Here is a 21018-nt window from a genome sequence, read left to right as displayed (position 1 = left end):
GCTTGATCTGATGGGAGTCTTCCCTTGGGCAGGCTGTTAATAATTGCTGGAAATAAAATTCAGAGCTACATCAACCCTTGGGCAGAACCAACACACTTTTTCACATGTCCTTTTCTGAAGAAATGTGAGGCACTGACTTCTAAAGTTGAAGTTTATTTATTTCCATGTCCTTGGCAAGAATGAATAAATGTCATCATGCTAACATGATAGATTTTACAGGACATGATGTTCCTGGCTACGGGATACAGAAAGCTGTAGGCCTTCTGAAAACACAAAATTTTCACAAGATCCTTTCTGAAATAATTAGGATATCAGTCGTAATATTCTGGGATTTTTTTCTAGCCTATTCTATTTACAGACAATCTTCCTAGCAATTAATAATTTTGATGTTTTACACTAATGTACCATGCTTTAATTCTGGATACCATTAGAAAGCAATTCTCTGTACTTCAAAGCTTGTTACATATCAGCAGTTGAATGAAATTCTTCATCTAGTTTGGGAAAAAGTGTGGAGGTGTAGAATAAAAAGTATTATATAAAATGAAAATTTCTTATAATAAGCATTTTTTAGGCAGAAGAAACTGAGAATGGCTTGAATTAGGAGAATTCTCATTCAGTGTAAGCATGGAAAAACTACATGAAGTTCATCCTTAAAGTAAAAATAGTTGAAAGACTTTTGATCAGACAAAAAATTCCCAGATATTCAGGAACTCATCTCTGTCTGCTGTCTGTTCTTACAGCAAGAGAAACAATAAAGCATGGATATAGTCTAATTAAAAGAAAATGCCTAGATACTATTTAACAAAAACTGCACTCAAAAGACAAACACATAATCTGGATTTAAACTTCCTTAAGTTACTGACATTCCTATTTGTTATTTTTCTTTGATAAGATTGGAACAAAAACAAATACAGTGACTGTGCTCCTGTATTTATTGAAAGGGGCACCTCTTGCACTCTGACCATTGTGCAGCCCTGGGTAACCTTTCCTTGGCACACTCCAGGGTTTGAGGTCAATATCACTCAGGCACAGTATATTAAACTGGCTGGATTTGGGCATGAAGGATCAATGATAACAATCAACCAATTCCTGTTTTCCAGTCAGACCTTCAGGACAGAACAGAAGTGTGGAAGAGGAGTACTTTTTGCCAACAGGTAACTACTCATTGGAAAACAGTATTTTCTACATGACCTGGATAAAACCAGGAGCATTCTGTAGTTATTTGATCTCTCCTTTAGAGTAAGAAAGATGTTTTGGCTTCAAAACAATAAATGTAAATTGCATGTAGACTTTGATAAACATGTGATACTTTGTAACTCTAAGATATTTTCTAAGATATTAGAGCTTCATATGATACCATAAGCAAAAATAATTTGAAAATGAAAGTAACAATCTAAGTCTGAAAATACAGAACTGAGGACATGATTTTAGGAACTTCAATCAAATTATCAGCTTCAGAGGGACTGTTCAAATGCTCTAAATAGGGGCAGAACTATTTAGCAGCAAGTGCTGGAGTTGTATCTCTTTTCTTTTGATTCATTTCCACATCTGAAAATCTGTCTATTCAGATGAACAGTCCAGACTACTTCTTAAAAATGAAAACTGATTAAAACATTCCATATACTTATAAAACTGGCAGGAACTTTGTCACACAGCCAAAAGAATGTGGAATTGCAAGTTGGGTTTTGAAGACTGTCTTTGGATATCTGGGATTTGACAGTGCAGTTAATCATGACATAGTAATGCCATAGATTGGTAAATGCTGTGCCCAAGATGTTAAAGTAGCAAGCTGTCACCTTTGCAAACAGATCTAGCAGGCTGAAATAAGAAGGCAAATCTTTATATTACCAGAGGAGCTGGAAGGATTTTTCCCAAGATAGGAAGTTAGGGAATTCTCCTCTGCTTACAATAAATGAGAATATGTTGCTCTCACTCCTAATATTGTTTCGCTTCCTGACTTGACATAAAATCTTGAGATTACAAAAGAAAACAAGAAACCAAACAAATAGTAGGCTAGAATGCTGTTTACAAAATTAATCTGAGTATAAACTTAATAGTTTGTCCTAATATTTTTATTTGAAATGCTAATCAGAAGGAGCAAATATGCTAAATCCATGTTTCTTTCTCTTTTATAGTTTTGAGCAAGGACTCCTGTTCTACCTGGGGAGGAGGGCATTTTTCAACCTTTGATAAATACCAGTATGACTTCACTGGAACTTGCAACTACATCTTTGCAACTGTATGTGATGAGACCAGCCCAGACTTCAACATTCAGTTCCGTCGTGGGTTGGACAAAAAAATTTCAAGGATCATTATTGAGCTTGGACCTTCTGTTGTCATTGTTGAGAAAGGCAGCATTTCTGTCGGGAGTGTTGGGTAAGATTCTGCCATGAATGGGATGTGAAGTGTTTAGAGAAGGCAGGGAATTAGACAGCAGGTGCACTAAAGACTGCTTTGTGTCAAAAATGAATTAACAAATTACTAAAGTTAACACATCTAACTGGGCTCTACTCCTATTGCTTACCATCAAGCAGTCACACTGTACAACATTCTCTTTATGGGTTTCTCTGATCTTGTCAGTTTTTGGTCATGATTCTTAGGTTAAAATGCCATAGAATGTCCTTAGGATCATCAACATTAGTTCCACCACACCAACTTCATGGTTACAAATTCTTGAAACATATAACTATGCTCTAATAAAACAAAACCAAGTGAAGATGCCTGTGTAAACATTATCTATAATAGAATCACTATGTAACCTATTTTCTGGTGATTCTTCTATGAAATTGGTGATGTGGATTTTCAGTCAACAGAAAATTTCATGTGTTTTGAAATGTCACAGTTAAAAAGGAAAAAAAAATCAGTTTCATGTTACTGCAAGTACTCAGACTGTGTGTGTGTATCATAAACAAAATCACTAACACCTGTGTTATCTTGCTATGAGGCTGGTTTCTCTTCTCACCTTATTTCAGTGTCATTCAGTTGCCCTACGCCAGCAATGGAATCCAGATAGCGCCTTATGGACGCAACATCCGCCTGGTAGCCAAGCTGATGGAGATGGAACTGGTGGTCATGTGGAACAATGATGACTACCTCATGGTTAGTCAAATGTTCTCATAGGGCAGAGAAGAAAATTCTCTCTGATTTACTGGAATGGCAAGAACTCTGAACTTAATGGGTGCTTCTGCATGTATTTATTATTCTTTTCCTTTTTTTTCTATTTATCTTGAAATAAACAACTTTACATCTTACTTTCACTTGCAGCATTGGTAGTTAGCTAAAGCCACCAGTGCTGAGATTTGTGGATACTTTTACACATTTTAATCTTTCCTCAGGGTATTCCAGCAGCTGCAATGTTTTGCTTAAGAGATGTTGTTTAAAGTTGTGTAGAACTTAATATTGTATACCATAGATTAATCTTTTTTATTTGGCTTCCCTGGGGCACCTTTTGGTTTCAATCATCAAGCACTTCTACCAGGTTCTTTTTTCTTTCTTTTTTTCTGAATCTTTTCAGGTTTTCCCCTCAAAATCCCCAAAACATTAAATTAAAAATTGATTAAGTTTGCTAAAACAAGGAGATGTAGTAAATTGTCTGGGAGATTTATAATATATAAGATATATATATATATATATATATATATATATATATATATATATATAACATATATAAGACAAAATGCTACTGTGATGGGTTAATGTGGCTATACAAAGAATATGGTTCTGTTTCTCTGATCTAAGATTTTCATAATAGTATATTGTTTGTAGCCAGTAGTAATACTGCCATTTTAGTCTCCAGAAAAATAGAGAACTGAATAACCTTCTTCAGAAAATAGATTTTCATCCTGTAACCTTAAGTTTCTTAAGAGAAAAAACCTGAAATTTTTGCTCTGTCAACAAATATATTATGAGGACTTCAGCATGGTTTTCTTTTTTTTCCCTGGTTCCTTATTATGTTACTCCCCCTCAATTGCCTCTGCCTTCAATTTTACTCTTTTTATTAAATACTAATTTTTCAAAGTCACTATTTGACTCTTGGGAAGAGACATCAGTGCTTACAAAATTCTTCCTCCAAAAGAGTCCCTGAAATTAATAAGAAGAATCACTTTTAATTGGGTGCTTGAACTGAATTTGTTTGAGAAAGGTATTGCAGTATACATAATTTTAGTTAGGGTGATTCTTTAAATTTTTTTTTTCTATTTTATTTTAGGTTTTGGCTGAAAAAAAAATACATGGGGAAAACATGTGGAATGTGTGGGAACTATGATGGTTATGAATTGAATGAATTTGTGCGTGAAGGTAAGAGACAAAGACATTTCAGACAGAAGGAGAAGGAGTTGAAGTGAGTCAAGGTGAAAATTGAATACTGTGATAGCATTGCTGTGTCTCAGAATTGAGTAAAGCAGTTCCATGGGGCACCAACATACCTCATATGATTATGCTACACTGTTATCTGCTGTGAGCATAATATAATGAGTTCCTCACACAAGTGATAAGGACTCTTATCTTCTAGAAACAGGTGGTAAGGATCACACTAGTTTCCACAAGAGGCAGTTGTTATCATTGGGAAGATGAACTACTAGGACATTTAACAGTCAAAGAGTAAAATCTGACTTTTGCTACCTCCCAGCAACAAGTAAACAAATCAATGCAGTCGTTTTCCTGACAAATTATAACCCTTCAATTTCCAGGTAAATTGCTGGATACATATAAATTTGCTGCAATGCAAAAAATGGATGATCCATCAGAGATCTGCCTGTCTGAGGAGATACCAATTTCCACCATTCCTCACAAAAAATATGTAAGAAAAATCTTCTTGGCTTCTCAGCAGCATGACTCTTAGGGGGAGGGGGGGTGAGTGGCAAGATAGATAGAAATCATCAACAGAGAGGCAATGGTTTTGTAACAATTACTTCCCTGAAAACTTCCATGAAACTTCCAACTTCCGTGTATTGCATGATATGAGAAAGACAAGGAGTTCTTTGCATTAAAATACATTTGAATAACAGCCCACAGGCATTTTTAAGGCAAGATTTAAATCACTCATAAAAATCAACCAGCAATTAGCTCACAGCTTTCTGGAATTCCATGCAGGTCATCAGAGGGAATTCATGGAAACCAATAAAGCTTTAAGAACTTTTTATCTGGCAGCTAGAGACTTGACACTATAAGCTCTACTGATTTGAAGATATTCACAATGCCTAAACGTATTGCCAGATAACAGCACTGATAACAGGGTCAACCACCATCAATTATCACTTTACAGTTCTAAATGAAAAGAAAATTAGTGTGCCTGAGAGCCTTTGAGACCTTACACTGCAGCAGGCAGTGTGATAGGCAGCACAAACATGCAGGCAACAGAAATGCACAAAGTATGTGCTCCAAGAGGAATGAGTTTTTTAATCTTAGAATCTGGGATGTTTTTCGTGGAATTGGATTGCTGTGAGAAAACACATTTCCTGTGTGTAATGTTCTCAGCCATTTTTAGGGGGGTTGATGGTACAGAAAGTGACTTAATTTTCAAAATAATGAGAAATAGAATTATTTCAATATATTAAGTTCTTTCTATTATACAATGGATTTATATTCTCTTCTACCTGTAAATTTCTCAATCATTTTAAGTCAAATATGCATTATTAAACTCTAGGGGGAAAAGCAAACAAGCCAACAAGAAAAATCATAAGTAGCAGTGTTATTCCATTGTGGTTTCATATAAAGGAAGCACCACCAGGAGCTGTTTTCTTTCTGTTTTTATTTAGGCCATGATCTGCTCTCAGCTACTTAATTTGGTGTCCCCAACCTGCAGTGTGCCCAAGGATAGATTTGTCATTCGTTGCCAGCTCGATATGCAGGACTGCAGTGAGCCAGGACAAAACAATTGCACTTGCTCTACACTGTCAGAGTATTCCAGGCAATGTGCAATGTCACACCAAATGGTGTTCAACTGGAGAACTGAAAACTTCTGCTGTGAGTTCAAATGGTTTATTCATGAGAGACCTTGCTTAAGTTTTCTGTGTCTTAAATAAAGGGATAATGGTAAATGACTGGAATATTATAAAAAAAGTCTCTATTGTCTTTAATGAAACAAATTATTTGCTACAGAGAGCAGTGGTCTTTGATAAAGTTGTAAGAAGGAGAGCTGGGAAACCTCAAAGAGGAAGGAAGCTCCAAACATAGCTCATATGTCTAGATCAGTGATAATAAACCAGATGAACATCCACCATGTGTAAACTGTTTAACTTCTCAAACTACCTATAGCAGGCTGTTTGCTCTAAGCACACTTTTATTATTACTGTACTTGGAAAACTAGCCAGTGAAGAGAGAGCACTTCTAAATAGTCCCTGAAGTCTTTGAACCTTTTTGCTAATAATTGCCATAGCTCCTTTTATTCAAAGATGGTTTTTAGTAGTCCTTTTTCAGATGCTTAACCTTATTTACAATGACTGATTGGAGGTAAAACCTTGACATAATATGGAAAATCTGATTTGTGGTACTTCGTTAGACTGCAGTGTGACCTGTTTGCCATTCTCCAAGCTTCTGAAAAATCATTTCCAATTTTTTGGCCAAGAAAAATGAAAAAAGCCAGACTGAATATATATGATGGTAACAAAAAATACTCAGATGATGAAATTAGTTTTGAGGCAGAATAAAAGAATGTTAGTGTCAGAAATCAGAAGGTCTTTTCCTTGCTAGTGGTAGGTGAAATATTCTTCTATGTTTACGCTTAAAAAATCTTAACACTCCCACTGTTTGTTGCAGCTGTGGGAAAATGTTCAGCGAACCAAATCTATGAGGAATGTGGTTCTCCATGTATTAAAACCTGTTCCAACCCAGAGTACAGCTGTTCCAGTCACTGTACCTATGGCTGCTTTTGTCCAGAAGGTATCATTTCATCACATTCTTAATGGATCACACAAATGTTTTTTGCAGTCCAGTCAAGTGGAATGGACTGCTTAATAATGAACTAGCTGTGCATTTCAGGGCATTGTGCTGCTAGAACTGCTCTTTCTCAGATAACATAATGTAACTGGAGTCTTGAGTAATTGTGGTCCTTAAAGATGGTTGGTCACTCTTTGCAAGAGCAGATCTATGAATACATTTTCCTCACAAGACCATGGTTTGTGATGAGATAATGATATGCCATCTGCTGAAAGTTCTTTAATTAAATGTATATTGATCAGGCACCAGGAAAGGTAGCATACCTCATAGGATTTCTGCAATATTAAGGGAATTTTGTAAATTCCCTTTAAAGTAATGCAAGATGAACTCATTGCAGAAAATGTGATTATTTCTATCATTTGCATTTCAAAATAGAACAATTGACTGCACTTTCATGTGACAAAGTAGTTAAAAGCTGTTGTCACTTGTTCATATTCAGTTTCATTTTAATTAGGAGAAAATTTCCTGGTGTTACATCTCTGAGTATGGGCACTAGTTGTGCAAGAACAGCATTCCCAGGCTAATTTCAGAAAGCATTCAAGCTATAATAACTATAGTGCTAAGTGAGGATGGGGGAAAATGTTTTGTTTATCTTCTTTGGCAGGAACTGTTCTTGATGATATCTCAAAGAATCGGACATGTGTTCACATTAGCCAGTGTCCATGTACACTGAATGGGAAAACATATGCTCCTGGTGAGACAATGCAAGCAGCTTGTAGGACCTGGTGAGTTGCAATAGGTACTTCATGAGAGAATAAAAAATACCTTCACCAGACAATTGGTAAAATTTGCCTAACCTTTCTAAGGGCAATACCTTTCACAATTTGGGAAAGTTTACTGACAATCCATACAAGAGTTCAGCGACTTTGAATTAAGATGAGTAACTTCAACTGATATATGTAGACAAGGAAAATCAAAGCATAGAAAAGTGAGATAAGGAGAAAAGTGATAAAAACAACATATTTCATTACTAGGAAGTAGCTGAGTTTTCAGAGCATGAAGAAAAGAATAACCTTACACAGAATTTTTTGTTTTCTGCAGTGAATGTGTGATGGGTCAGTGGAACTGCAAAGACTTGCCCTGCCCTGGAAGGTGTTCACTGGAAGGAGGGTCCTTTGTTACCACATTTGATTCAAGGCCGTATCGATTCCATGGGGTTTGCACTTATGTTCTTATGAAGGTAATTTCATGCAGTCTAGAAACACAGAATATAATACGGATATATTTTAGTCTGTCTTTGGTTTCCTATTGGAACACAAACTGAGGACTTCATAAGATTCACATTTATTCTACAAATCATTATTATACTGACTACGTCTTCTCTTTTAACTTCTCTTTTCTGTTTTCTTCCAGAGTTCCAGCCTGCCACACAATGGAACCCTAATGGCTGTTTATGAAAAGACTGGTTATTCTCATTCTGAGACATCACTTAGTGCTATAATTTACCAATCTACAAAGGTAGGCATACCCTCCACAGGCTCCATCCAACATTTCATCACTATATTGGCAAAATAAGTGCTCAAAGTCATTGCTAGTAGCTTGAACTTTAAAATTATGGAGGATAAATACCAAAGATGTGTTTCTGCTCATGTATACACAGTAAAGATCTCAATTGCTACATTAACTCAGGAAAGTATTTTCAAAGTGAAAATGAAGAGCAGCATGTTATAACGTGAGAAAATGCTTGAATTATTTTTTTTCTTTTACATAGGTCACTGGCAGTGTAATTGTTTAACTTGTCATATAAATATCATCTGTAAAAATAGTTACTTTTGGTTTCATGCCCTCTTCTTATAGGACAAAATTGTGATTTCTCAAAATGATCTCCTTACTGATGATGCTGAACTTAAGCGGCTACCTTACAGATCAGGTAAAAAAAAAAAAAAAAAAAGGGAAATGTAAGTTATATCCAACTTAAATTAAATGTCTGGTTTTACATAGCCCAGCATCTTTCACAATCGTTCAATTGCTTAATACCAGGAGTTTTAGAGGAAGGTTAAAGCTTATCCTGCTGCATCTGTTCCTCTGTGGAGGGTTGTGTGTGGGAGTTGTAGACAGAGTGCTAGAACATTTATATATGTGTTAAAATCGTTACCTTGCAGTATCACCAACATCTCTATTTTTAAACGTGCTTGTTCCTTCAGGAGACATCACTGTTTTCAGGCAGTCCTCCATGTACGTTCAGATGCATACAAACTTTGGGCTGGAACTTGCAGTTCAAACAGCACCTGTGTTCCAGGCCTATGTGAAAGTTGGATCACAGTTCAAAGGCAGAACACTAGGTAAGTAAACAAGTCCTCTTGCAAAGGAGAAAATGTAGAGAGTATAATTTTGAAAACTTAATATTCAGCTTTTAGGAAATAAGTTTTTTTTTCCAGATTCAAAAAAAAAAGAAAACATGCATTGGAAAATTGAATTCATTTTTCACTAATAACTTTAAAATTAATCAAAGAAATTAGAGGTGACACATTTTCATATGTAATACAATGCTGTTCTGTATTTTGTGTGTGCCTTTTTCAATATGTGCTTTAGTACACAATGAAAGAGCAACAAATAAGTTTGTGTGGTCTCTGCCTCTTGGAGCACACAGTTCTTAGAAGGTAGTGCATGACCACTGTAAACACAATGAGCCTAAGAATCTGAAGCTTCTCAGCTGGTAATCACTAGAGATGTTTGTTGCACAGCAACATTAGCCACACATATTTTACATTCTGATTATGGAGAATTACAGAGAGGCTTTGCCTTTTACAAAATCCTAAACACATATTCTTTGTCCTTATGGGTTTAATATACATAAGAAAACAAGCAACTTCAAAAGTGTTTCATGGCCTTTCTCTTTTGCATTATTTAAAACAACTTTTTTTCTAAAACAAAAAGACAAAAGCTTCTCTGATTTTGTTATTGATTAGAAGCTGACACTCTTAACTTGAGGAGGCAGAGGCTCTGTGACTGAATGTGTACATTATCAAGATTCTCTGGCTACTTGACCCGAGTATCCATTGACACTCTATGTAGGGCTTTTGAATCAATTTTCTGGCAGTTATAGAATGAAACATAGGCCATTGTGCACATATTCTTTAATTTCCACTGTCCCTTGCATTTCTGATGTTGTCAGGTTTGTGTGGCAATTACAATGGAGACACCACAGATGACTTCATGACTAGCATGGATATCACTGAAGGGACAGCCTCCCTGTTTGTAGATTCCTGGAGGGCAGGAAATTGCCATCCTGCCTTAGAGAGAGAGACTGACCCTTGCTCTTTGAGCCAACTGAACAGTGAGTAGATGATGCTGTGGTAACTGATCTCTCTTGTCTTTGTCCAACATTTCCATAAGCCCATACAGGGAAATGAGAGAGCTGGACAGAAACAGAGGCTGAGAGGGTTAAACATCACAAATTCTCTCACCAACAAGCCACTTCTGCTTTCTAGAATACATATCAAGTGAATGCTCATCAGATCCCATTCTAGAGATCTGGGATTGAGATGGTGAATGAGAGGGATTTGATCTGTCTAATAAAACTGCCATGTCCACAGTTGTCTCAGGCTTGCTCAAGAGTACTGAGACTGAAATCCAGATTTTGTCTTCCCAAGTCTCTGTTGCTACTGGTCTTAAAAATAAATGCTGAAAAAGGAAAAAAACTCTACTGAGCTGCTTGTACAAGAATAGTCTTAAAGCTAACCAGCTAAGAAGTTGCCCTATTGTTCAGTGCATCATTGCCAAAAGATCACCTAAAATACAATTTTTTTTTAAATTTCCTTTTCAAATTTTTCCCCTAACTTTCCCTTTTTAATGTTTATTGTTTACTTTCATTAGAAATATCTGCTGAGACTCATTGCTCCATTCTGACCAAGAAGGGTACAGTGTTTGAGAAATGCCATGCTGTGGTGAACCCTATTCCCTTTTACAAGGTAGGAAATTATGATGGATGTTTTACAGAGGGAGTCCAAATATAAACAAGACTGGACTCATGTACAGTGTCCCACGCACTGAATCAGCAAGGCAGAGAAGCTTAGGAACAGGTGTGGTTTTGAAAATTATGTCTCCACCACACTGAAAGTCTGTTTGGTCACAGGCACCAGTCCCAACCCTGTGAATCAGAAAATATTTTTGCTCATGCTGCAGTTGTTCATGACAACAATTTTAACTGTGCAAAGCATTGATTTTACCATATGCATAATTGAGCTCAATATATATGCCAATCTACACAAAACATTTTGAAAATTAAAAATGAGAAGCAGCAAATAAACAAAGACATTTTTTTAGGGTACCGGGTACAGAGTATTTTTTATTTACATTAGCAATGCAGTTAGGTATTTTCCATGAGTTTTAGTTTTGCAGTAATATGTGTCTTGTGTGACTTAGTTCTGTAATTCAGCATAGAATCGTATTGGTGGGGAAGGATTTTTTAGGTCATTGAGTCTAACCATAAATATGCCAACAATGATAAGTCCACCACTACCCCACATCCCTTAATGTCACATCCACACATTTTTCAAATGCCTCCAGGGTTTAGCAATTCCAATCATCTGGTCCCCAGTAACTAAGTACTCTCCATGTGTTGTGTTTCAGAGATGTGTCTACCAAGCCTGTAATTATGAAGAGACCTTTCCTTATATATGTTCTGCTCTGGGATCGTATGCACGAGCATGCAGTTCCATGGGTTTAATCCTTGAGGACTGGAGGAGCAGTATGGACAATTGCAGTAAGTACCTGAACCAACTCTTAGTGGTCTGCCACCAGATAAGTAATGAGAAAACAGTGATCAGAAGGAAGAGCTGAAATTGGATAACAAATATCCAACTATTGGATACCCTTCTAGTGTCTGTCTGAACATGGTTGTTATTTCAGGCCTATATGTAAAAGATTATTCATATGCTTAAAGTGAGCATATGGGTGCTTCCAGGACTTGATAATTAAGGTACAGAATGGAGATAAAAATAAAGCCATCCTGTAAAATGAGAGAGAACTAGGGAAAACTGACTACAGATTTTATTTTATTATTTTGCAACTCAGACATAGGCACAGGTTTCACTGTTACTCAAAAATACACTGATATTTCTGCTAAGCTTCCCTTTGCATTATTAAATTCCAAGATTCACAGAAAAGCTGTAAGGTGTTTTACCTACATGAAACTTCTGAACACCTGCATAGTTTGCTGCTAAGTCTTGGTCTGCAACATGTTTTGCTAGAGCTCCACATCCACAGGAAGTGAAGCAACAGGAAGCATTAAGCATTGAAGCTGTTGACACAAAATAAGCTGCACATAAGCAAAAAGGACATTAGCAGAAGGACATTATCTTTCACAAGGAAAATTATCAGTAAATGAAGGCTAACATACACTCATCTTGTTTTATAGCCATTACTTGCACTGGCAATCAAACATTCAGCTACAACACTCAGGCATGTGACAGGACATGCTTATCACTCTCCAACCGAGCCCTGGAATGCCATCCAACTGATATTCCTGTTGAAGGCTGCCAGTGTCCTAAAGGATTGTACCTGAACCACAAAAATGAGTGTGTTCGTAAATCTCATTGTCCCTGCTACTTAGAGGACAGAAAGTACATCCTGCCTGACCAGTCAACAATGACTGGTGGGATCACCTGGTAAGTGGGGCAAGTTTAAAGAAGAGACTAAAGATGGAGGTGAGGGGTCTTCATGTCTTGGTCAAGGGTCAACTGCAGTAAGCAGATAAGCACCACATAGCCACATAGCAGGATGTGGAAGAGAAACAGAACAGCAAGAAAACTTATGGCTAGAGATATAGACAGTTAATTAAATTTCTTTATTAATAATAAGCAAAAAGCTTATTTAATAACCAATGCAGCATGAACAATCAAAGCTAAATAAGGGATTGATTCATAACTTCTGTCAGCAGGCAGCCATTTAGAAATTTTCAGGAAGGCATGAGTTTGCCATGCATAATGGTTTGTTGGGAAGGTGAGTGCTGTAACTCTAAACATCCCTCCTTCTTCCTTCTTTACCTGAGCTTTTATTGCTGAGCTTGATGTGATATAGTAGGGACTCTTTCTTTGGTCAGTGGGGTCAGCTGTCTTGGCTATGTCCTCTCCCAGCTTTTACTTAGAATGAAAATATTTTGCTTCTCAGCCTCCTCCCTGGCAGGGCAACTTGAGGAGTAAGTATGCTGGCACACTGTTCAGCACCAGCTGAAACAATGTGTTTATCAACAGTGTTTTGGTTACAAATCCAAAACATAGCACCACTGAGCTGCTACAAAGAAAATTAACTCAATTCCAGCCCAAACCAGTACAGTCTTCCTTATTTCAATAGCATAAATTTATTTTTCAAGACCTCTTTTTTGCCCTTCTCTAAACAGCAAACATCCTTAACTGAACAGAAAGCATTTGACTTACCTTCAGCTTGAAAATCTTACAGAGAAAAATAGAAAATAATAGCTGAGATCTGATTATTCCTACTAGAAGATTTTGTCAGCAGCACTTAGCTGCTACTCACTTTCCTAACTGATGTTTTGTATAATACAAAAAGTGAAGAGACAAGCTGACTCATATTCCACTTCAAAGGATGGGAAGGATGTAGTAACAGAAGTGAAACATTTTTAATAAAACAATTTTGCAAAAAAAAAAAAAATGTCTTTGTTAGAAGAGATTTTCATTGATTTTCTTTTTCTCCCTAGCTACTGTGTTAATGGGAGACTAAGTTGCACAGGCAAACCTCAAAATCCTGCAGGTATGAGTCTGGTACTGTTTACTTAGAAACATTTTTTTCCTTTATGTTGTAAAATTACTACTTTGCTGTTGTCTTTTATGTTAATTTCTCCTCTATGTTCATTTTTCTTCCTTTTTCCTAGAAAGCTGCAAAGCTCCTAAGAAATACATATCGTGTTCTGACAATTTGGAAAACAAATATGGAGCTGCATGTGCCCCTACCTGTCAGATGCTGGCTACTGGAATTGAATGTGTGAGTTTCACAGCTATGGGATATTTATCCTTTTGAGAGAGGTAGAATGTTTGAGTTGTTACTTAGAAATAGACTACATTGCTTCTAGTGAAATTAAAGGAATTTTTTTTATCTGGCATGATGCAGTTAAATATCAAGCCGTGGACACAAAAAAATTACATATATTTAAGAAGTTATTAAAGAAATTAATTGCATGAACTAATTAAATTCTATTAGAATAAAAATCCATTAAAGATTCTTAACTACATGACTATAATCTTTGCTCAGGTACTCCATAAGCTGTGACTCCATGTCAATGTAAATATGGGGTTTATGCTTCCTGTTCTATTTTTTCTCAATTCTCTGCTGCTGTTGATCACACAATGCAGGAGACCTGGGCTAGGTGATCTGGGCTGTCCTGAAAGGGTTTTCTTATATTAAGGAAACAGACTAATTGGTAGAATTGTAATAAGCTTCCTTGATATGAGAGATACTCTTATGTACTGTTTCTGAAAGACTGGTAGTGATGAAAGATAAGTTTTTCAGAGTCTTCAGGTATGTTTAGTATCTCAGACCACAAGTATATGTTACAGCTTCAGTGAAACTAGTTCAACTGACAGCATGTTAATACAAGGAACATCACAAAACTAAAATCAAGCCTAAACAGAACTTGGCACAGGCTCACTCCTGACACTGTTCACATCCAGGATAAAATGCATCTCACATTCTTTTCTTTTTGTTTTGCAACCTGTTGGCCTTTCCCAGATACCCACAAAGTGTGAATCAGGCTGTGTCTGTGCTGATGGCCTCTATGAAAATCTCGATGGCAGGTGTGTGCCAGCTGAGGAGTGTCCATGTGAATATGGAGGCCTTGCTTATGGAAGAGGTGAACAAATCCAGACTGAATGTGAGATCTGGTAAGAATCACAGGGTTTTTCATTGCACATCTCATGTTTCACTGTAGTCTACAGCCACATAAAAAAGTGTTTAACTGACTGGAGAGTAGGAAATGGCAACAGCTGTAAGGAAGAAATACCATCATGGAGTACAGGGATTAACATAGAGCGAAGCTTAATATTTGATAACATATGTATGAATAAGAGTACCAGCCTCAGGGATAATTTCTGCCTTATATATGTGCAGGAATAAAGGCATCCAGTAGGGCCTGTGACTGTAAATGATATAAAGTCAAGTACTATTAACAACTCTACTTAAATAAAGATAAGAGCAAAATATTTTCTGTAGATAAAAGGAGCTACCCCCAAAGATTCCCATCTCTTTAGCAGCATCTTTAAAGTACTTTATTCCCTTTCCAGTTACTGATCTATAAAAAAACTCCACTCCTGAAACTACACAGAGCAGTGACTTTTGATATAATTAAGAGCAAAAATAAATGGATTTTATATACTATTTTTTAATGAAAAAGCACAAAAACTTATTTAAAGTTTCTTCTTTATTATTAATTCATTTTATAGGCAGTCCATAAATGTTGATTATGGTTCTTATAATAACTGTAACTTGGTCTCAGTGTACATAATTAATTAGACATGATATCAATAAAAGTGGATGCATATAAAAATAAGCAGATGAATACGGCATTTCTTTGAAATCTGAGTGTGTTTTCTCTTCTCACTCCCAGCACTTGCACAAAAGGCAAATGGAAATGTGTTCAGAAAACAAGGTGTTCCTCCACCTGTAATCTGTATGGGGAAGGGCACATCACCACCTTTGATGGACAGCGCTTTGTGTTTGATGGCAACTGTGAATACATATTAGCTACGGTAACCTGCTTCCTCCTGGTTATTTCAGCAGCATCTCTGCATCAAGAAATAATAATGACTTACTGCGTTTCTACATGTTCTGTTTATTTCAAGACCTAGAAAGGAAATATTTTACTTCTATAAAAACATGCCATTATAACCAATTTTAGATTTTTTAATAATATACTTAAATAGTCATTGTATTCTGTACCAGACAAATAGGTCTTTTAGGGAAGCTATGTCAGTTTGACCAGCAAAGCAGGGGTAATCACCTTCCAGAACAGAAATACTCATGACATTTTAAGCATTCTGTATTTTCTTATACTTTCATGTTTTAAGTTGGAAGACTTCAAGCACAGTCTATTGAGCCTTTGTGCTTCTTGAGGTTTGTTTTGGATTCTTTTTTAGGATGGCTGCAGTGTTAACAGACCCATTTCCTCTTTCAAAATTGTTACTGAGAATGTCATCTGTGGGAAATCAGGAGTTACGTGCTCCAGATCCATCAGCATTTACCTTGGGGTGAGCTCTTCTTTCTGCCATTATCCAGCTGAATAGATTTTTAGACCAGGTTTTCTTCATTTTTGGAAGCTTTAGCTGTATCTTAAGAGAAAGGTCTTGTAAGTGAAATTATGTGCTGAACCTAAGCCTTGGTTTTAGCAGGAAATGCCATAATTTTTTGTTTGGTTTTTCGTTAAATTCTCATGTTGTGTTTCATTCTCCAAGAATCTTGTCTATATAGAAGCCAGGAAATTTTGGAATTTACTCTGCAGTGAATTGCTCAATCAAAAAACACTGCTTTCATGCTGAAGTATCACAGCATCTGAACTTCAGCAAGGAAAGTACTGAAACTTGCTAACTTGTAACTTCTAGATTAATTTTCTTCCAGAATCTGACAATCATACTGAGGGATGAAACCTTTGCAATTTCTGGGGAAAATCCTGGTGTACAATACAAAGTGATGAAAAACGCCCTTCACCTGATGTTTGATATCATTATCCCAGGAAAATACAACATGACCCTTATTTGGAATAAGCACATGAACTTTTTCATCAAGATCTCCAGAGAAACACAGGTACTGCACAATGATTTCCTTAAAGTGTTCCTCCGTTCAGATTGAACTGCACAGTTGTCTTGAATCTCTGTGATGACAAAGGTTTTCCAGAAAAGCTACTAGCAATTAATTTTTATAATTATCTTCAAAACAGCAGAGATCTTCACAAGAGGCTAACTTCTAATGGATTTCTGTACTGCATTCAGGAAATGTTTGACCTAAGTGTTTGTAATTTATGCAACTGCACATTTGAATTTGATCTCTAAATGATGACAGTTTACAGTTTAGAGGAGAAACCCATGTACAACTATGTTATGAGAATTGGTAGATGATATTCACTCCTAAAGCACAGGAAACTGTCCATAATCAAAAGGGAAGGTAAGAATTGTAACTTGCTGAACTGATATTGGTGCTTTCCTTGAATCTAGGAAACAATCTGTGGTTTGTGTGGGAACTATAATGGCAACATGAAGGATGACTTTGAAACTCGAAGCAAATATGTGGCATCAAATGAGCTGGAATTTGTCAACTCTTGGAAAGAGAATCCTCTCTGTGGGGATGTGTACTTTGTAGTGGACCCCTGTAGCAAGAACCCTTATCGTAAAGCATGGGCAGAAAAGACCTGTTCCATCATCAACAGCCAAGTTTTTTCTGCCTGTCACAATAAGGTAAGAATTTATTTGCTCTTTTTTATTATTTATAGGCATAATCTGTATTCTTCCAAATGCTCATGCTCCAACAGGTGATTTTCTGTTTGACAAAATGTTTCAATAAAATACATGTTAAAAATTTTATGGCTCACATTTATGTTAATCTTTTTCTTGTGTGCACTTCATCATCCCTTTTTTGAATACAAAAGCTAAGTATGGTATTAACTGATTAATTAAAACTATGAGAGTGAAAAAAGAATCCCTTCCTTTTGCCATGCAGGTGAATCGGATGCCCTACTATGAGGCCTGTGTGCGAGACTCCTGTGGGTGTGACATTGGAGGGGACTGTCAGTGCATGTGTGACTCCATTGCAGTCTATGCCATGGCCTGCTTGGAAAAAGGCATCTGCATTGACTGGAGGACACCTGAGTTCTGTCGTGAGTTTCCTTAAGCTCTCCTTAAACAGCTTTACGAGATTTTGATTGTCAGCATATTCATTTGGCAACATAGGAAACCTATTAAAAACCACCTCCAAGTTTGCATTTTCTGTGTGGTCAAGGAGTTGGTCTGAGCCAGTTGGGTTTTGAAATCTGTGCTTTTCTACTAAATTAACCAAAATATTTTCACTCTTTTTACCATGGAGTAATGAGAGAGAAAATAATGTGGTCACAGAAAGCAGATTGCTTATTCTAGTGCACTGTGAGTTTGCTGGCAGAGAAAGCATAAAATTGTAAAAAATGTTTCATTTGAGCTCTGATGAAATCACCTTCTGTGTGGATGTCAAGGGAATGGAGACAGCTGTGTTGGCTGGAGCACTATAAAACAGGAAAATGACATCAAGGTGTTCCAAAACAGCACATATAGAGGGAAAAAGAGGATGAATGTGCTATAAATCAATGTTAGAGTTGTCATCTTTGAGGGTTTTCTTTCCACATTTCAATATATTGTATATGAAAAGTTGTGGAAATGCCTGCATACTGTACTTGCAAAAAAGAAACTGACTTCCATGAGTTAAAATATATATTTACATCAAAAGCTAATCACTTCAGTGAAGGTTTTTTATTCCAACTGTTAATTAATTTTGTTGTCCTTCTAGTGCTGTGGAAATATCATGCCATTAATTTGAAAAAAAAAATAAATCTGACTTCTCTCTTGCTTGTCATTTTTTTAGCTGTCTATTGTGAGTATTACAATTCTCATAAAAGAACAGGAATTGATGATGCTTTTTCCCATGGCTACAACGATGACAAATGCTATTGGCACTACAGGCCTTGTAACTGTCCAAATCAAAACTACAAATATGTCAATATTGAAGGTAATAACCCTACTACAGTAAACCAGGAAACAGCAACATAACTGTTTTCAGTGATTTTCTTTTTTAATTTTTAATCAATCATATCACAATTAAATAATGGTAATCTAATTGATGTTATTTTTGAAGAAGTTTTGCTGATCTTTCCCTTACTAGTAGTGTTTTAAATACATAATCAATTTAGTAGATGTACTATATTTAGCTTTATATCAAGCTCAGCCTGTCTGGAAGAGAAATTCTGACTTGCACCAAATCAAAAGAATGCACTGTACTTAGGAAAGAAAACATGTGGAGAGAGCAATTAATATTTATTATTATTATTATATTAATTAATTAACTAATTTTTTTTTTTAAACAAATGGATATAGCTGGAGAAAACAAACAAATTCCTACATATACAAAACCTCTTTCTGAGGTTTTGGAAATATTTACCTGAATTTATGATGTTGCAATTGATACTATTTTTAAATAACAGAAATATAATATATTCAATGATAAATAGTGTAAATTAAATGCCTTTCTCTGAGAAATGTAAAACAAACTTCTCTTCCCTTTTCTTCAGGCTGTTACAACTGCTCTCATGATGAATACTTTGACCATGAAGAGGAAAGGTGCATGCCATGTGGTAAGCAGCATTTCTTTTTCCCAGTAACTTGAAAACCATACTACAGTATTTGCACAGACTCACAGAAGATATTTTTCTAGTATCTCTCAAAAAATGAGTGTTCATTTAAACATAACTTCCTTTCAAAATAATCCCATTACTATACTGCTTGTAAAATAAACTTTTCTATTCTGTTCTAATCTGTGTGAGGCACAGGCTCAGCAGAGCTGTAAGTCTCAGAGGTATTCAACACATTTTGCATAAAAAGGGAATGTGCAGCAGAAAAGCAGATTTAGCTACTGGACTCAATAAATGTCTTTTTAGAGTCTTGAGGTTTTTTTTAATAATTTGAGGTTTATTACCATATAGCTAATTTCCATGAAAATGTGTCTTATAAAATAATGTTTTGGATAGACTCTAGCTGGACAGTTTGGATTTTCATGCAGGTGACAAAAGAAACAAAACCTTAAGAACAAAATTCTTATTACAAAATTCTATCTTATGTAACCAGGATCTCAGCTCTTGATCTCCCTTACATACAAAACCATGTTCCACTATCCCTGAAAACTGAGGTGCCCTTAGCCATAAAAGTCATGAAAAAGATAGGGAAAACTTACTAGTGTTCATTATAATAATGGGATGTATTGATTTCTTTGTAATTAAGTCCTTTGATGTGAATTTGACCACTGAAATATGTAACATTAAATACCTTCAGGAATACCTCTGTAATTAGCACAATTCTTGGAATCCAATCCAATGAGATTTGCCTTACCTGGAATATTTTAATATGCTTTTATTCACAAATTTAACTAGTTTTGCCTTTATGTAACAGGACAAGTAAACGTTACCACGACACCTGAACCATCTTCTCCTTCAGCAGGTTAGTTTACACAGTTGATGAACTGTGTTACTTATACACTGATATTATGTCCTTATAAGTGTTTATGAAATCAGTAATGTCCTTTTCTGTGTGATAGAGCAGCATTATCAGTTTCACATGCATAAGGTGAAATGATGAAAAATACCCTGGTACCATAATATCCTGGGCTGCATCAAAAGCTGCCTGCATGGCAGGTCAAGGGGGGGCACTGTGCCCTTCTGCTCTGATAAGATGGAATGGAATGTCCAGCCCTGCAGTCTTTAATTCAAGGAACACAGAGGAGGGTCACAAAAATGACCAGAGGGCTGGAACACCTCTCCTGTGAGAAAAGGCTGAGATCAGGTGTTGTTCAGCCTGGGGTGGAGAAGATATCTCCATGGAGACATCTTTGTGGCTTTTCAGTATTGAATGGGGCTTATAAAAAAGAGGGGGACAGACTTTTTAAGTAGGGCCTGTTGTGATGGCATGAAGGGTAATAGTTTTAAATTAGAAGATAATAGATTCAGACTAGATAAAAGGGAGAAATTGTTTATTATGAGGCTGGTAAAACACTGGAAGATGATGCCCTGGAAGATGTTGAAATTGTGTGACTGACTATACCAAATCCCTATAGCCTGATACAGGAAAGGAATCTACACATGCTGATCTTAAATTTGTTAGAAATTCCAGTAATTTCCCTGAAGACAGATGGTATTGGAAAACTTTACAGTGTGGATTGTGTGAATAATAAAATTATGGATACTACTGGATATAGGATTGGAATATTGTTCCATCTCTGCTGATATGAACAAGCATTTATGCCAAATTCACTTAAAGTGAAGAAAAAGTTTTAAAGCATCTCCAAGAATACTGGTTTAATGTATTCACTGCACATGATAGCAAAGGAAGCAATAGATAACAGCTC

General features: G+C 36.2%; 1 protein-coding gene across 1 annotated transcript in view; it reads left to right on the top strand.

Annotated features, from left to right (window-relative positions):
* Positions 1 to 2356: 2356 nt before the first annotated feature.
* The window catches only part of MUC6 (mucin 6, oligomeric mucus/gel-forming), a gene marked incomplete at its 3' end in the record, with an annotated part of 35168 nt that continues 16506 nt past the window's right edge, over positions 2357 to 21018 (top strand). The window contains exons 1-26 of the mRNA XM_079309980.1: positions 2357 to 2376; positions 2973 to 3099; positions 4208 to 4296; positions 4689 to 4798; positions 5757 to 5964; positions 6757 to 6879; positions 7541 to 7661; positions 7978 to 8116; positions 8290 to 8394; positions 8734 to 8806; positions 9081 to 9218; positions 10052 to 10213; positions 10753 to 10847; positions 11509 to 11641; positions 12296 to 12545; positions 13595 to 13647; positions 13769 to 13878; positions 14623 to 14774; positions 15497 to 15638; positions 16026 to 16136; positions 16504 to 16689; positions 17097 to 17336; positions 17599 to 17755; positions 18490 to 18633; positions 19193 to 19255; positions 20067 to 20114. Of these exons, the coding sequence (XP_079166106.1) occupies positions 3083 to 3099; positions 4208 to 4296; positions 4689 to 4798; positions 5757 to 5964; positions 6757 to 6879; positions 7541 to 7661; positions 7978 to 8116; positions 8290 to 8394; positions 8734 to 8806; positions 9081 to 9218; positions 10052 to 10213; positions 10753 to 10847; positions 11509 to 11641; positions 12296 to 12545; positions 13595 to 13647; positions 13769 to 13878; positions 14623 to 14774; positions 15497 to 15638; positions 16026 to 16136; positions 16504 to 16689; positions 17097 to 17336; positions 17599 to 17755; positions 18490 to 18633; positions 19193 to 19255; positions 20067 to 20114 (3169 nt within the window). The 5' untranslated portion in view covers positions 2357 to 2376; positions 2973 to 3082. The remainder of the gene's footprint in view (positions 2377 to 2972; positions 3100 to 4207; positions 4297 to 4688; positions 4799 to 5756; positions 5965 to 6756; positions 6880 to 7540; positions 7662 to 7977; positions 8117 to 8289; positions 8395 to 8733; positions 8807 to 9080; positions 9219 to 10051; positions 10214 to 10752; positions 10848 to 11508; positions 11642 to 12295; positions 12546 to 13594; positions 13648 to 13768; positions 13879 to 14622; positions 14775 to 15496; positions 15639 to 16025; positions 16137 to 16503; positions 16690 to 17096; positions 17337 to 17598; positions 17756 to 18489; positions 18634 to 19192; positions 19256 to 20066; positions 20115 to 21018) is intronic.

Source organism: Erithacus rubecula (genome assembly GCF_903797595.1).
Source record: "Erithacus rubecula genome assembly, chromosome: 6".
In the NCBI taxonomy this organism is placed as follows: Eukaryota; Metazoa; Chordata; class Aves; order Passeriformes; family Muscicapidae; genus Erithacus; species Erithacus rubecula.
Note: the sequence above shows the minus strand (reverse complement) of the source record. Positions and strands in the feature narration are given on the sequence as shown.